The sequence below is a fragment of the Neofelis nebulosa genome, chromosome 9 (genome assembly GCF_028018385.1).
Source record: "Neofelis nebulosa isolate mNeoNeb1 chromosome 9, mNeoNeb1.pri, whole genome shotgun sequence".
Taxonomy (NCBI): domain Eukaryota; kingdom Metazoa; phylum Chordata; class Mammalia; order Carnivora; family Felidae; genus Neofelis; species Neofelis nebulosa.
This window is the reverse complement of record NC_080790.1, coordinates 35,867,607-35,881,855: the sequence shown is the minus strand read 5'-3', so window position 1 is coordinate 35,881,855 and position 14,249 is coordinate 35,867,607. Positions and strand designations below refer to the sequence as shown.

Here is a 14,249-nt window from a genome sequence, read left to right as displayed (position 1 = left end):
TTTTATGTTTTCTGCCCCTATATGGAGATTCTTCATCCACTAAGTCATCAGTCACACTTTCCTTTATGTCTTTAAAAATGACTTTCTTTAGTTCTTTGAATATATTCATAATAGCTGCTTTGAAGTCTTTATCTGCTAAATTCAACATCTAGCAATGCTCAGAGATAGCTTCTATTGGCTATTTTTTTTCCCTTAAGCATGAGTCACATTTTCTTCTTTCGTGGCATGCCTTGAAATTTTTTATTGAGCCCTTTCACGAAGATGGCGCCGAAGGTGAAGAAGGAAGCCCCTGCCCCTCCCAAAGCCAAAGCCAAAGCCAAAGCCAAAGCAAAGGCTTTGAAGTCCAAGAAAGCAGTGCTGAAAGGCATCCGCAGTCATAAAAAAAAGATCCACACGTCACCTACATTCCGATGGCCCAAGATATTGTGTCTCTGAAGGCAGCCCAAATATCCTTGAAAGAGCGCCCCCAGGAGAAACAAGCTTGACCACTGTGCCATCATCAAGTTCCCCCTGACTACCAAGTCAGCCATGAAGAAAATAGAAGACAACAACACTCTTGTGTTCATTGTGGATGTCAAGGCCAACATGCACCAGATCAAACAGGCTGTGAAGAAGCTCTATGACATTGACGTGGCCAAGGTCAACACTCTGATCAGGCCCGGTGGACAAAAGAAAGCATATGTTCGACTGGCTCCTGACTATGATGCTTTGGATGTTGCCCACAAAATTGGGATCATCTAAACTGAGTCCAGCTGGCTAACTCTAAATATAAATTTTTTCAACATTTAAAAAAAAAAAAAAAAAAGGAGTGCCTGCGTAGCTCAGTCGGTTGGGCAGCCAACTACATACAGCTCAGGTCATGATCTCATAGTCTATGAGTTTGAGCCCCGCATCAGGCTCTGTACTGACAGCTCAGAGCCTGGAGCCTGCTTCCAATTCTGTGTCTCCCTCTCTCTCTGCCCCTTCCCTGCTTGCTCTCTCTCTCTCTCTCTCTCAAAAATAATAAACATTAAAAAAAATTTTTAAAAATAAAAAGAAAAAAGAAGTTTTTTATTGAATAATGGGTCAGACACATGTGCAGCTTCATGTCGTGGACAGTGTCTGCTTCTCCTGCACGTCACCTTTGTCATCAGTGTTAAAGGCAGTTAAGAGATAGATATGGGTCCCAGTTTGTTCTCACTTTTTCTCCCTTCGTATCCAGCCTTTTCCCCCTTTATTCTGGTCTTGCTGACCTACAGCAACTTCAGGCATATGTGGAGGCAACAGCCTTCCATAGACTTCTTACCCCACTCCCCCAATTGTGTAAGGTCTCATTCTTATAATAAAGCCTTTATTCTATATCTCTCATAGTGGTTCTGCTTCCCTGATCAACCATAATGGTGCAAGATCCCAATTCTCTGTTAAAATTTAAACTTCATCTTTGGATTCATTTGGTCCATTTCCTTTTCTATTTTTGGAAATATACTCATTGTAGTTATTTTGAAGTCCTTATCTGCTAACTCCAAAATCTGGGTCATCTCTGTAGGCTTCTATTAAGTTCATGATAAGCCACTTTTCCTTCTTCATATGTCTAGCAATGTTTTATTGCATGCCGAATGATGTGTTTTTTATGCATGTGAATGGTAAGTTGCAGAGGCTCTGGGTTACCTTCTCTCCCTCAAAAGAGTGTTGAGTTTTGTTCAGGAGTTAACCTCCTAGCAAATCACACTCCTCTTGTCCAAGCTTGCTTTTAGGCTTTGTTAACATACGCCTATTTCAGCTTTTTTCTTATTTATGAAGTGTAGCTGTTCTCTTGAGGAATTACCTTAATCCTAAACTATGGCTTTTCTGGGACCTCAACAGAAAGCCTAAGTTGTTCACCAGTGTTTGGCTGGGCTCAACCCTTGATATTTTCTCACAGTTCTAGGAGATTTCAGTCCCCCCAACCGCTATTTTCTGTAAGCCCTCCTGGAGTCTCTCTCTGCTCATGAACAGCCTAACAATTGACATCAGGGGTATTTTCATAGATTTTGGGGGCTGCTACTTTTCTGTGGCTCCCTCATTTCCAGACTCCTGCCCTCTCAAATCATGGCCACCTTGGCAGTCTCGAAGTCTTATCTCTATCTCCTGAATCCAGTGTGACCAACAGTGCTAGGATGTTCTGCTGCTCAGCATTTTGGAAAATATGCTCAGAAATAAAGAAGAAATGAATGTGGGGATCATTTAGTGTGATTCTCAAGGATCATTACCCTATGTTAATTGATGTCCAGTGTCTACATATAGTTGCTTTACATGTTTTGTCTAGACTTTACAGTTATTTTCATTGGTAAGGTAAGTCTGATGCCAGCTACTCATCGTAACTGGAATCTTCCTTTTCTGCATTCACAGGGGCTGAGAGAGGTAATGTCATTTGTATGGTTAAAAACACAGATGTGGGGCGCCTGGGTGGCTCAGTCGGTTAAGCGTCCGACTTCGGCTCAGGTCATGATCTCGCAGTTTGTGAGTTCGAGGCCCACGTCGGGCTCTGTGCTGATGACTCGGAGCCTGGAGCCTGCTTCCGATTCTATGTCTCTCTCTCTGCCCCTCCCCTGCTCACGCTCTGTCTCTCTCTCTCTCTCCTTCAAAAATAAATAAACATTAAAAAAATTAAAGACAAATAAAAACACAGATGTATTTTTTTTATTTTTTTTTTAACGTTTACTTATTTTTGAGACAGAGAGAGACAGAGCATGAACAGGGGAGGAGCAGAGAGAGAGGGAGACACAGAATCTGAAATAGGCTCCAGGCTCTGAGCTGTCAGCACAGAGCCCGACGCGGGGCTCGAACCCACGGTCCATGAGATCATGACCTGAGCCGAAGTTGGACGCCCAACCGGCCAAGCCACCCAGGCGCCCCAACACAGATGTATTTAAACTCACCTATGTTCCTGCTTGGTCTCTGAGTGTCAACAGGATGTACGATGAATCCTTTCTTTGTGATAACAACAGGAGCTTCATCCCCTGTTGGATACCTCAAATGGGTGAAAGGCACTGTTCTAAGTGCTTTACATGCACTAATTTATGTTACCCTCATACTCACTCTGTGATATATGTATTATCATTCCCATTTATAGTTGCAGAACTGAGTCTTGTTGAGGCTAAGTTACTTGCCCAAGGTCATATGTCTAATAAGTAGAAAAGCCAGGATTTGAATCTAGACAGTCTGTTTTCAAAGCCTGCACTATTTAAAAAAATTTTTTTTTAACATTTATTTATTTTTGAGACAGAGAGAGAGAGAGAGCATGAACAGGGGAGGGTCAGAGAAAGAGGGAGACACAGAATCCGAAACAGGCTCCAGGCTCTGAGCTGTCAGCACAGAGCCCAACCCGGGGCTCGAACCCACAGACTGCGAGGTCATGACCTGAGCCGAAGTCGGATGCTTAACCGACTGAGCCACCCAGGCGCCCCAAAGCCTGCACTATTAACCACCATGCTACACTGCCATTTAAAAACGATCTCAGAATTTCTTTTGAGAGAGGCAGAGAGAGAGAGAGAGAGAGAGAGAGAGAGAGAGAGAGAGAGACCCAAGCAGGCTCCACACTGTCAGTACAGAGGCTGATGTGGGGCTCAAGCTCACAAACCACGAGATCATGACCTGAGTTGAAATCAAGAGTCAGATACTTAACAGACTGAGCCACCCAGGCACCCCTCAATATTTTTTTAGATTTTGTTAAAAATGTAAGTTATGACAAAATCGTTGTTTGAGCAGACTATTAAAATCTATAGTTTTTCCTCCCAGGCTGCATTTGGAACATACAGAATCTGTCAGCTTCCTTCATTTCTCTCAGTGAGGCTTCCTCCTTTCTGCCACTACCTGGGTGCAGGCTACCTTCATCTTTCACCCCAGCTCTTCCCTGTTATCATCATGGGCTTCTCTGCCTCCAGGCTTCAGAGTACATTCAAACCCCAGCTCTGCCTCTTACCAATGTTGAGCACTTGGTGTACATTTCTGAAGCCTCAGTTTCTCCTCAGCTTCATGGAACAGAAAACCTAAGTAATGGTGATTTATTTATTTTTTAAATATACTCTGAAGGCAGTGTCACAGAGAGATGGGTGGTGTGCCTCACAACCCCTGCCTCCCCATCCACCTCCTGTGCTGACCACATTGGCTTTTTGAGGTCCCTGCCTTGCCTGATGTCTGCCTGTTCCTTGCCAGTTGCCAGTCTTGTGACTGGGAGCTTCCTTCTAAAGGTTTAATCCCCAACTGAGGGCTCCAGCTGTTTGTTCTGCCCTTCTCCTCCCCACCTCCAGGTTGCCCCACCCTCCAGCCCAATGATTGGGCTGTTTTTCTTGGCCCCAGTCTTCACCATACATATATACATACATACCACATCTTCTTTAACCGTTCATTGTCAATGGACATTTGGGCTCTTTCCATACTTTGGCTATTGTCAATAGTGCTGCTATAAACATGGGGGTGCATGTGTCCCTTAGAAACAGCACACCTGTATCTCTTGGATAAATGCCTAGTAGTGCAATTCCTGGGTAGTAAGTTAGTTCTATGTTTAGTTTTTTGAGGAACCTCCATACTGTTTTCCAGAGTGGCTGCACCATTTTTCATTCCTACCAGCAGTGCAAAAGAGATCCTCTGTCTCCGCATCCTTGCCAACATCTGTTGTTGCCCGAGTTGTTAATGTTAGCCATTCTGACGGGTGTGAGGTGGTATCTCATTGTGGTTTTGATATGTATTTCCCTGATGATGAGTGATGTTGAGCATTTTTTCATGTGTCGGTTGGCCATCTGGATGTCTTCTTTGGAGAAGTGTCTATTCATGTCTTTTGCCCATTTCTTCACTGGATTATTCATTTTTTGGGTGTTGAGTTTGATAAGCTCTTTATAGATTTTGGATACTAACCCTTTATCTTATATGTCATTTGTAAGTATCTTCTTCCATTCTGTTGGTTGCCTTTTAGTTTTGTTGATTGTTTCCTTCATAAGTAATGGTGATTTAAATGAGACCAGGGTTTAGTTTTGTCAAGCAATGAAAAATCCAGAGGTAGGGAGTTGTTAGGTTTAGTCTGGCAACTCAAGTCATAATTTAGGAACCTGTGTCCTTCTCTCATGGCTTCAGGTACAGCCATCATAAACCATTCCAGAAAAGACTGAGGAGAAATGGCAAAAAGGCATATGCCAGCTGAGTCTGTCTTACTTTCTTTAAGGTAGTTTCCTAGAAATCACCCAATGATTTCTGCTTATATCTCATTGGCCCAGACTGTGTCATATGGCCATCTCTAGCCACAAAGGAAGCTGGGAAATGCTTTTCTTTTTTTTTAGCAGAACACATTGTTGCCCCCCACAAAATGAGGACTCTGCTAGAGAGAAAGGAAGGAAGAACAGATCCTAAGTCTATGCAACCAAAATTCTCTGTCATAGGGGTAAATGGTCTCATTTCCTCCATAATTAGGGTTGACATGAGGATGATAATTCTTTTAAAGCATCTAGCAGATACCTGGCTCAGACAACGGCAGTGAATATTCTCAGCCTTGAGGAACTTTCCTAATAGCCCATCTAAGAAAGATCTTCACAAAAAACTAGGTAGAATGCTCATCAGGACCACCCACAGAGTAAGGGCTCAATAAATATTTGTGGCATTGACTTGTCTAAGACCCACCCAAGGAGAGAGCATCAGTAAAGACTGGTAAGACACAGTCTAAAGCCTTTTTAAAGCCCTGCATTGGAGGAAGTCGATCGACCCTCTTGACTTGATATCACTTTACTCAGTCGGTAGGGTGATAAGACTGTGGGCCTTGGGCCTAGATACTACAAAGAGACAGCCATGGTAGCTTGTCTGTCCCAAACTACCCCTTACTTTGTCCCTCATTAGAGAGCTCTGGTTCTGGCCCCAGGTTCAAGTGTCTCCCTTCCTCCTTTAGCTACAAGTAGAGCTGGGCCTTCTCCCTTGCCCTGGTCCTGATGGATCTGAATCATCATGTTTGCATTAATTAGGTTAGATCAGGTGCTATAGCAATGAGACTCTCAAAACCCAATGGCCTAAGGACAAAGAAGTTTATTTCTCTCTCCTGTGACCATCCTGAGGTGGGCGTGCCGGTTGGTGAATGGCTCTACTCCATGCAGGGCCCAGGTGCCTTCCACCTTGTGGCTCTGCCAACTTCTTCATATCTGAACTTAAGAACTGAACAGATTCAGATAATTTTCTGAAATACATTTCGTTCATGAATTCTCATACTTGTTATCTAAAACTCAGGAATCTGGTAGATTTGGATGATACAGTATACTGCCCATGACCTGACATTACTACAATAACTTTCATATCTGAATTCAGATATGTGTCGGTTTGGATAGTGAGGATCCTCGGGCTATCCACCCTCGCAGTGGAATGAGAAAGCTTAACTACCTACCTTAGTTCTGTTCTTTGGGTCCAGCACCTTGCCTGCTGTCCTCCACGGTCCCAGCCTTGCCTTCCATTCCCTGCCCATTTCCCTCTCAGCCACATTTCAAGTTAGGTGTTGGGAAGTGTGTCCTCCTTTAGGGCCATAGAGCTTTCCAAGTTTTCTGCTAGTGCAAGTTAGAAGGGCCCAGAGTTATTGTGGGTCTCGATTACTCACAGGCTTTTGGGAGCCGGACTTCTGGCTTCTACCACAATGTAATTCCCTCAAACACCTGGTCAGTTTCTGGTCCATTTCCTTCTAGTCAGTTTTGTGTTCAGGAACCACTACCAAAGTTCTTTTCTGAATATGGTTCTCCCATAGCTGCTTTATTTCCTGGATTCCTTGTTGTACCTGTTGTGTCTCACTTGAGGCCATCTTTGTTTGGCTGATAAATCTCAAAGGACTTTTGAAAAATGCTTTTTGCAACAATCTTATTTCTATAGTTTGGCCCAAAAGTGTTTGCTTTTCCAACATTGTGAAGCCTTCAGTATATGGTGTCTCCCTCTTCCCTTCTACCTCTATTTTCAAAATAGCCAGCTCTCAACTCATTTCTCTCTTTCTTTAAGAGAGTTTTTTTAAGTTTATTTCTTTCTCCCTTAACATCTCAGGGTGAGTGTTCCAGGCTGGTGGGCAGTTCTGTTCCATGCGGTCATTCAGGGACCCAAGTCCCTTCCATCTTATGGCTCCACTCTCTCCTCCCCTTCCAGACTTGTCGTGATCTACATGGCTGAGGCTGGTCATTGACATGTCTGGGTTCTAGCCAGCAGGAAAAGAGAAGACAGAATGAGTTAGAGACTCACTCACTGACTTAGGGCCTCCATCCCAAAGCAGCACCCATTACTTCCACTGGCAAAAATTTAGTCACATGGCCACACCTGATTACAAAGGGATCAGAGAAATGCTGTCACCACTGGGCAAACATGTGTCTAGTTAATACTTTTTTGCTGTAGAAGAGAGAATGAGTTTTGGTGGAGAGCTAGCAGACTCTCCTGCAGTGGTGGTCTCATTCCTCTCACTGACAACAGATTTAGGCATCGCATGTGAAATAATTCCAGCCATGAAACATGAGGAATTGTTCATGAGAAGAATTAACCCAGTTGTTAATGGGTAAGTCTTCTTCACTATAAAAAAGGAGACATAGGAAGAGATGGTCCCTTCTTTTTTCCCAGGACATTGTCATGTCAGGATGTGATGTCTGGAATTAGGCATCCATCTTGTGGTCATGAGGGGAGCAGGAGTAAGGTTGATGATTTGAGGTTGGAGGTGTATGTAGATAGATACATGAGCCCAGGTCCTTAATGATACTACTGGATCTGAGCTGATTGTCCCTGGTGCCACCCTCCTGCTGGACTTCTGTGTGTGACACTGTACAGTCCCTTATGGATTAAGCTAAAGGAATGGAGGTTTTCTGTTACCTGTTGCCACAAACCTCCCACATTTCATCTGAAGTTGGGCCAGAGCAGAGACTGTGTGGATGGGTTCTGTGTGGCCCCCAGGGGTGGGTTTGATTGGAAGAGTTGGGCAATACCATAAAGCAAAGAGAAGTAGGCTCCTTTGGTGTCACTTCCTAGGTTGTCCTGGCTCTGAGGAAGGAGCATCTCCGGGAACAGGGCCCATCATGCCTGTCTTGGGATGTTTTCACATCCATCAGCTTGTCAGGTTCTCAGAGCTTACTGACAGGCAGGTAAATGTCATCAAGTGGCCACATTTTAAAAGAAGGAAAGGAAGGCTCAGAGAGGTGGTGTGCCTTAGCCAACTCTGCTGACAGGTTAGGGTTGGAACTAGGGACTTGGCCCTGGTTCTCTTGGACTCCCAGTCCAGTGCTCCTGCTAGTGCCACCAGGATAGCCTCTGCTAAAATAGTTGGAGGAAAAGCATCACCTGGTGTTCCATTAATTATTTCATAAATTCATTGAGGCAGGTAATACTTATACCTTCAGGAAGTTTCCAATCCAGTGGGAGAACAGAAACAAATAAATGAACACAGAAAGAAATAGCTAAACTCACACAGTGAGAACTATAAAGAGGGAAGAGGATGGGGGGTGTGGTGGAGACTAATAAGGGGGAGCAGGTCAAGGAAGCTACTTGGCAGAAGTGATGCTTAAGCCGAGAACCAAAGGATAAGTAGGCACTAATTAGCTGGGTGAAAAGGAAGAGGAGGAGGAAGAAGAGCATTGATGGCTCAGGGAAGAGCATGCCCAGAGATCTAGAGGTGGGAGAGTGGGGCCCACTCAGGTAGCTGCAAGCATGGCTGGGAAGGAGAGGAAGGGCCCGACCACGCTGGTCTAGTGGGGCATGGCAGGATTGAATTAAAATCGCAGGCTGTGGAGCTGGATCGTTTGGGTTCAAACCCTGACGCTGTGTATTATCTGCTGTGTGCCCTTAAGCACAGAATGAACCACTCCGTGCTTCGATCTCTTCCTCTTATCAAATCCCTACCTTATTGGGAGCTGCGAGAAATGAAGAAGCTGAGTGGTGTTGAAGTGCTTGGTACGTAGTAAGTGCTTAGTAAATGTCAGCTGCCCTTATGGGCCGTGTTAAGGATTTTGGTCTCTGTTCCGTGAGCAATGGGGGTTACATTGATCAAGACCCTTTTGGTTGCAAAGAACAGCAACCCAACTCACACTGGCTTAAGCAACAGTAGGGGGATTTATTAGCTCCTGTAACTGAAAGATACGGGTTTAGCTGTGCCATCAGGCACAGCTGGGTCAAGGCATATAACATTGTCAACTGAACTTGGGCTATTCATTCATCCTTTCTCAAGAAATAACCTCATTCTCCAGCTTGCTGTCCCCACATGGTGGCAGGGTGGTCATTTAGCTACCATAGTGAAAGAGAGTGCCTCTTTCCTGCTTGTCCCAGGGCCACTCATGGAGGTCTCTCATTGTCTTGGCCCCCAGCTGGTACCCATCCTTGAACCAATCCCTGTGGCAGTGGAGGGGTGGTGTGCAGTGGGAAAAGAGGAGTTGGTGGTGATTGACCAGTTACATCCCCAAATCTCCGAAATCACTGGCCTGAGGCTGGCAGGAGCAAGGGGCTCCACAAAGGAAATTGGACGGCTGTCATCAAATCCAGGCAAACATAACCAGGGTTGAGTCAGAGAGCCACTAGGGGTTGTAAGCAAGGGACAAGCAGGCCCTGATGTCCATCTTGAGATGACCACTCTGGCAGCTGAATGGGGGGAAGAGATAGGAGGAGGACAGAGTGGAGATGGTCACTCTATTGGTGGTTGGCATCACGAGTCCAGGAGAAAGGGACAATGGCGTGGCCAGCCTGGGGGCAGTGGAGCAAAGAGGGGTGAGAAAGGCGCACAGTGCCAAGGTGTGTTGGTAGACTGGGCAGCAATGGGACAGGAAGATTCTGGTCTAGACCAGGGTTTTGGACCGAGCCCCTAGGACGGGGAGCTTGAAGGAAGGGCAGGTTTGGGGGAAGGTTGATACTTCAGCTTTGTAAGCGATGCATCTGAAGAGCCTTGGGACACCCGTGGGGAGGAGTCCTAGAGGCGTTTCTTTGGGATGTGGAATTCCAAAGGGCACTCTTGTCTGGTTCCTATGAAATATGAGAAGGAGGAATAAGTTGAGTGATGTCTGATCTGCCCAGGAGAATGTCCTAGAACCAAGGGTGGCCTGCTCTCCAGGAGGGCTGAGACAGGAACAACTTGCTGGGCTGTTTGCCGGGAATGGGTCCCTCAAACAGCATGTGTGAAGTCCAATCCCTCTCTTAAAAGTCAAAAGACCTTTTGAAATCCTTAGGCAGCTAGGCAGTCAGTAGGCTGGGGCAACCAATGAATGTTGGTCAAACTGACAGGGTCCCAACCCACAGGAGGTGACAGTACAGCTGTGGTGAGAAAGGAGAGGCATGGAAGATGTCTGGGCAGACAGCCCAAACACAGCAGAGTGGCATGGCTCAGGCAGCAGAGGCCGGGGGGCTTCTGAGGAGAAGGGGGTTGATGCAGGGCTGGTATAATCTGGGGAGGCTTCCTGGAGGCAGAGCTGGAGCGGTATCAGTATTCTAGGCATAGGAGGACCATGACCTTAGGTGCAGGATGCAAGGCTTGGTTTGGGGTATGTCCCAGCCCACCCCAAAACAGCTGAGGCTGAGTTGCTAAAAACTTTCTAAATTGGACCAGGACACCAGGTGTCTCAGAGCCTCCCAGACACCCTGAGGTCTTCAAGTGAGGGCTCAGGACTCTCCAGCCTTCTACTATCATCTGGGGTAGAGCGACTGCTCCCTCCACATTGCCCCTCATCTTTCCCTACCTCTACAGCAGCCCTCAGCACCCTGCACTGCAGAGATTTCTATATATGTGCCCCTCCCCTAAGCCTGCCCCATCCCCCCAAGGCAGGGAGCCAGCAGGGAACACTGTCAACACCCAGTATGCTCCCGGCTGAAGGAGGCACTTGGGGGATGTTAGGGATGGGGCAAATGACCCTCTAGAAGGGGAGCTACAGGCAGCTGGGAAAGGCCTGGCCTGGCACTTCGTGGGTGTGGGGAAGATGTATGGGGCCTGGGGGCTTGTCTGCCAGCTTCCCTGTCCAGGTCCTGTGGAAGAGGGGAGTGTGATAGGGCCATCAACCCAGCCTCAGTGGACCTGGTTGGCCCCAGAGCTGGCAGGCCCCAAGCTAGTGAGAGAGCAGGGGAGTCAGTTTCCCATCCATTAGGCCCATGGCCCAGGCTGCTAATGCCGAGCGGACATTCTGCTCTCATCCCTGGTATCCACTTAGGCATCGTTAATATTTTACACTGCATAGCCAGGGGATCGATGTCTCATTTATAGCTCAGTGTTTATGAGCAGCCATTGAAGCTTTCACAGGGAAGATGCTCAGGAACACCAGGGGAAACTGAGGCAGGGGAGCAGGGGTGGGCCAGCCTCAGGAGGACCCTCCATATGCCTTCCTTTGCTTGCCCAGTTCTCTATTTCACACCTGGCACCCTGTACACACCCAGCTCCGAGAACACATCATAAGGGGCCATCAGAGCCTGTGACACAGGCCAGCCCTTGTCTCACTTGATCCCCTACAAGCCCCTGGAGAGGTGGGATTATCATCCCCATTTTAGGAAACAGGCTTAGAGAGGTTAATGTACTTTCCACCAGACCATTGATTGAGGATTGGTGGCAACTAGCTGGGACACAGGCTAGATTTTGCTCAGCACCTAAGTGTGTAAATTAGAGTGCAGGAGGCTCTTGAGCCTTTCCAGACTTACACACTTTAGCAACTCATGTGCTCCAACAGCGCCGCGTTCTCGGGCGATCATTAGCATCTCTGCTTGGAACTCTTGCCTCTTTGGTCAGTGAAAACTCACCGCATGCCCACATAAATGCAATTGAAAGCTGTGCGTTTACAGTTCTTTAAAAATATCTGCAATAACAGACTTTTAACTAGGTGTGTTAAATAGTGAGATTGAACTACATAGGCCAGAAGACACCCGGCAGCCTCTCACCTCCGTTTCCACTGGAACCGTGCGTTAGGCTGCGTCAGCATGTACTAGAATCCGGGAGGCCTGCGCTCCACCTGTGCGTCTTCCCCAGTCCGTCCTCTAGCCCTCGGTTTCCTGAACTGTAAAATGGGGAAGAGAAACGCCCTGGGGGAGCCCTTAAGGATTACAAGTAAACCTAAAGGTTTGGCTCACGGACGTCAGCTCCAGAAGGACCCTCGGCCGGCCGGCCGTGCACGCTGGATTTCCCACCCCACCCGGGCGCCGAGCTCTGTGCCTGGGGAGCAGTACCCGTTCAGTATTTGTCGAACGAATGACCGAGTGGGTGGCAGAGGTTCATAAATGGAAGCTACCATTTTTCAGACTCTAGGTCCAAACAGGCGTGGAGCGGGGCTGGATTTCCCCCTCCCCTAAGGCACCGGGCGAACTGAGGAACTTGGTGTTCACAGCAGCCCGCTCTTCCCGCCGTCTCAGCTGGGGGCTGGTGAGGACACCTGGGGAGTGCAGCGCCCGCCGGGGGGCAGCAGAGAGCCACGGCTTCCGCCCTCAGGTCCGGGAGTTCGGATACTTGGTGGATCCCGGGCTCCGCCCTGCCACGCCCCCACCTCTCCCCTTCCTTTCTCCTTCCTTTCCTACACATCGTTCCTGGGCAGGAAGAGAGCGATCCACAAACGAATTAGCACTCCCGTGCACTTGGCATCCGCTTAGCTCTTTCCCACATCCGGAAAGGCAGGCAGGCACCAGCCCCTCCGTGTGGAGGAGTCCGCAAGTCCGTGACTCGACCAAGGTCATGCAGCAAAACCAAGAGTGAAACTCGGTTCTGTAGTCTCTAATACCAAAGCCCACACTCCCTCCAAAAGTCTGGAGCGCACACGGGTTTCCAGAGCTGGATAACTTTGGATACCAACTTTTCTATTTTCAACGGGCGGCAGACCAGGGCCAAGTTCAACCTCGAGCCGAGGGCTGATGGTGTGGGAAATACCCCAGGGAGAGAGGGCTTCCCCGATCCCCCTAAGGCCCGCTCTGCGCTGGCCCGCGGGGCGGTGAGCGGCGGAGGCACCCCTCCGCCAGGAGACTGGAGCTCCGACTCCCCGCACAGAGCGAAGCTGCGGCTCCCTTCCTCTCCGGCCTCCGGCCCCCCTCCCCAGCCACTCAGCCCCCACCTTGTACGGGCAGTTGGGTAAAACCACCGACCGCGCGGCCTCCGGGGGGGATGGCCGGGTGGCGAGGGCTGTGCGCCAGGCTCGGTCAGGGGGCTGGGCTGTGAGGGGCGGGGCCACCTCCCTCCGCCCCTTCCCGGGCTCGCGCGGGAGGGGGCGCGCCGGGGACGCCTCCCCGGGTGGTCGCCTTGCCTAGGCCAATGAGCGCGCGGGGAGCGATGGAGGCTGGGGCGGCCGGGAGCACCCGGGACCCCCGCAGCCGCCGCGCCCCCGTGTCGCCGCGCCCCCGTGTCCCCGCGCCCGCGGGGCTGGAGAGGGGGCGAAAGAGGCGCGGCGCCCACGCCGGCCATGGAGGCGTCTCTGGCCCGCGCCGGCCGCCCGAGCTGCGCTCCGCGCCGTCGCCGCCGCGCCTCGAAGTTTGCCGGCTGACTCGGAAAGTTGCGCTTGGGCTCTGCCGCCGCACCGCGTCCAACCTCCCGGCCTGCCCAGTTCGCCGCCGCCGCCCTTCGCGGGGCCTCGGCCCCGTCGACACCCGCAGCCCCGCCTGCCGGGGGATGTGAGCCGCGGCCTCCCCCAGAGGCCGGGCGGGCTGCACTGGCCCCGGCGCCTCCCGAGGCACGCGCGGGCGAGGGGCACGCCCCGGCCCCAGGCAGCCCGGGTCGTCATGGGCATCCAGGGCATGGAGCTGTGCGCCATGGCCGTGGTGGTGCTGCTATTCATCGCCGTCCTCAAGCAGTTCGGCATCCTGGAGCCCATGTCCATGGAAGGTAACGCGTGGCCATCCGCCCCTCCGCCGGGACCAGCAGTGTGTAGGGAGGGAGCAGCAGTCGCGCTCCCGGGCGCGGGTCTGCGGGGCCCGCGAGGTGAGGCCCTCGGGCACTTTGCGCTCAGCGGCTCTGGCCTCCAGAGCCGTCGCCCCCTCCCGACTCCTGAGGGCTGGGCCTGGAACTAAGGGGATGGAGAGGCCTGGGGCTCCAAGGAGCACCGGAGGGGATGGACTGCGGCGCTAGGGTGGGCGTGAGCGAGATGCCTGCTGACACCCTGAGCCATTCTAGGCCCGCAGGTCCGGGCCACCCCGGGTGAGCACAGCCGGCTTGGGCCGCCCGCCCGTTGGTGGGGAGGTGGCTCGGGGTGTAGACGACTGGAAGGATCCTCAGCCCAGGGTGCCTTATGATGGCGAATGATAGGAGACCTCAGCCACATCACGGGGGTTGCCCCTTTCGCCCCCTGCCCACATCCAGTTCCCCC

At 50.2% G+C, this 14,249-nt stretch overlaps 1 protein-coding gene, 1 long non-coding RNA gene and 1 pseudogene across 5 annotated transcripts in view; 2 read left to right on the top strand and 1 right to left on the bottom strand.

Annotated features, from left to right (window-relative positions):
• KCNIP3 (potassium voltage-gated channel interacting protein 3) overlaps positions 1-14,249 on the top strand; it is an 89,689-nt gene that overhangs the window by 48,813 nt on the left and 26,627 nt on the right. The window contains exon 1 of one of the 2 annotated variants that reach the window (XM_058683243.1): positions 13,656-13,768. The exons of the other annotated variant lie outside the window; for it this stretch is intronic. Coding sequence (XP_058539226.1) covers positions 13,666-13,768 — 103 coding nt within the window. The 5' untranslated portion in view covers positions 13,656-13,665. Of the gene's footprint in view, positions 1-13,655; positions 13,769-14,249 lie in introns of those variants that run through there. 2 annotated transcript variants of the gene reach the window in all.
• Positions 95-788, top strand: LOC131484715 (large ribosomal subunit protein uL23-like; annotated as a pseudogene).
• On the bottom strand, positions 6,323-13,088 carry LOC131484716 (uncharacterized). 3 transcript variants are annotated; one of them, XR_009248405.1, is made up of 4 exons: positions 12,750-12,995; positions 11,848-11,963; positions 9,846-9,954; positions 6,323-7,162 (listed from the first exon to the last, which is right to left on the bottom strand). It is a non-coding gene; the product is annotated as an uncharacterized LOC131484716 (long non-coding RNA). The 3 variants fall into 3 exon arrangements; XR_009248404.1 differs by lacking the exons at positions 6,323-7,162; positions 12,750-12,995 and adding an exon at positions 13,005-13,088 and having other exon boundaries at positions 9,036-9,954; XR_009248403.1 differs by lacking the exon at positions 6,323-7,162 and having other exon boundaries at positions 9,036-9,954.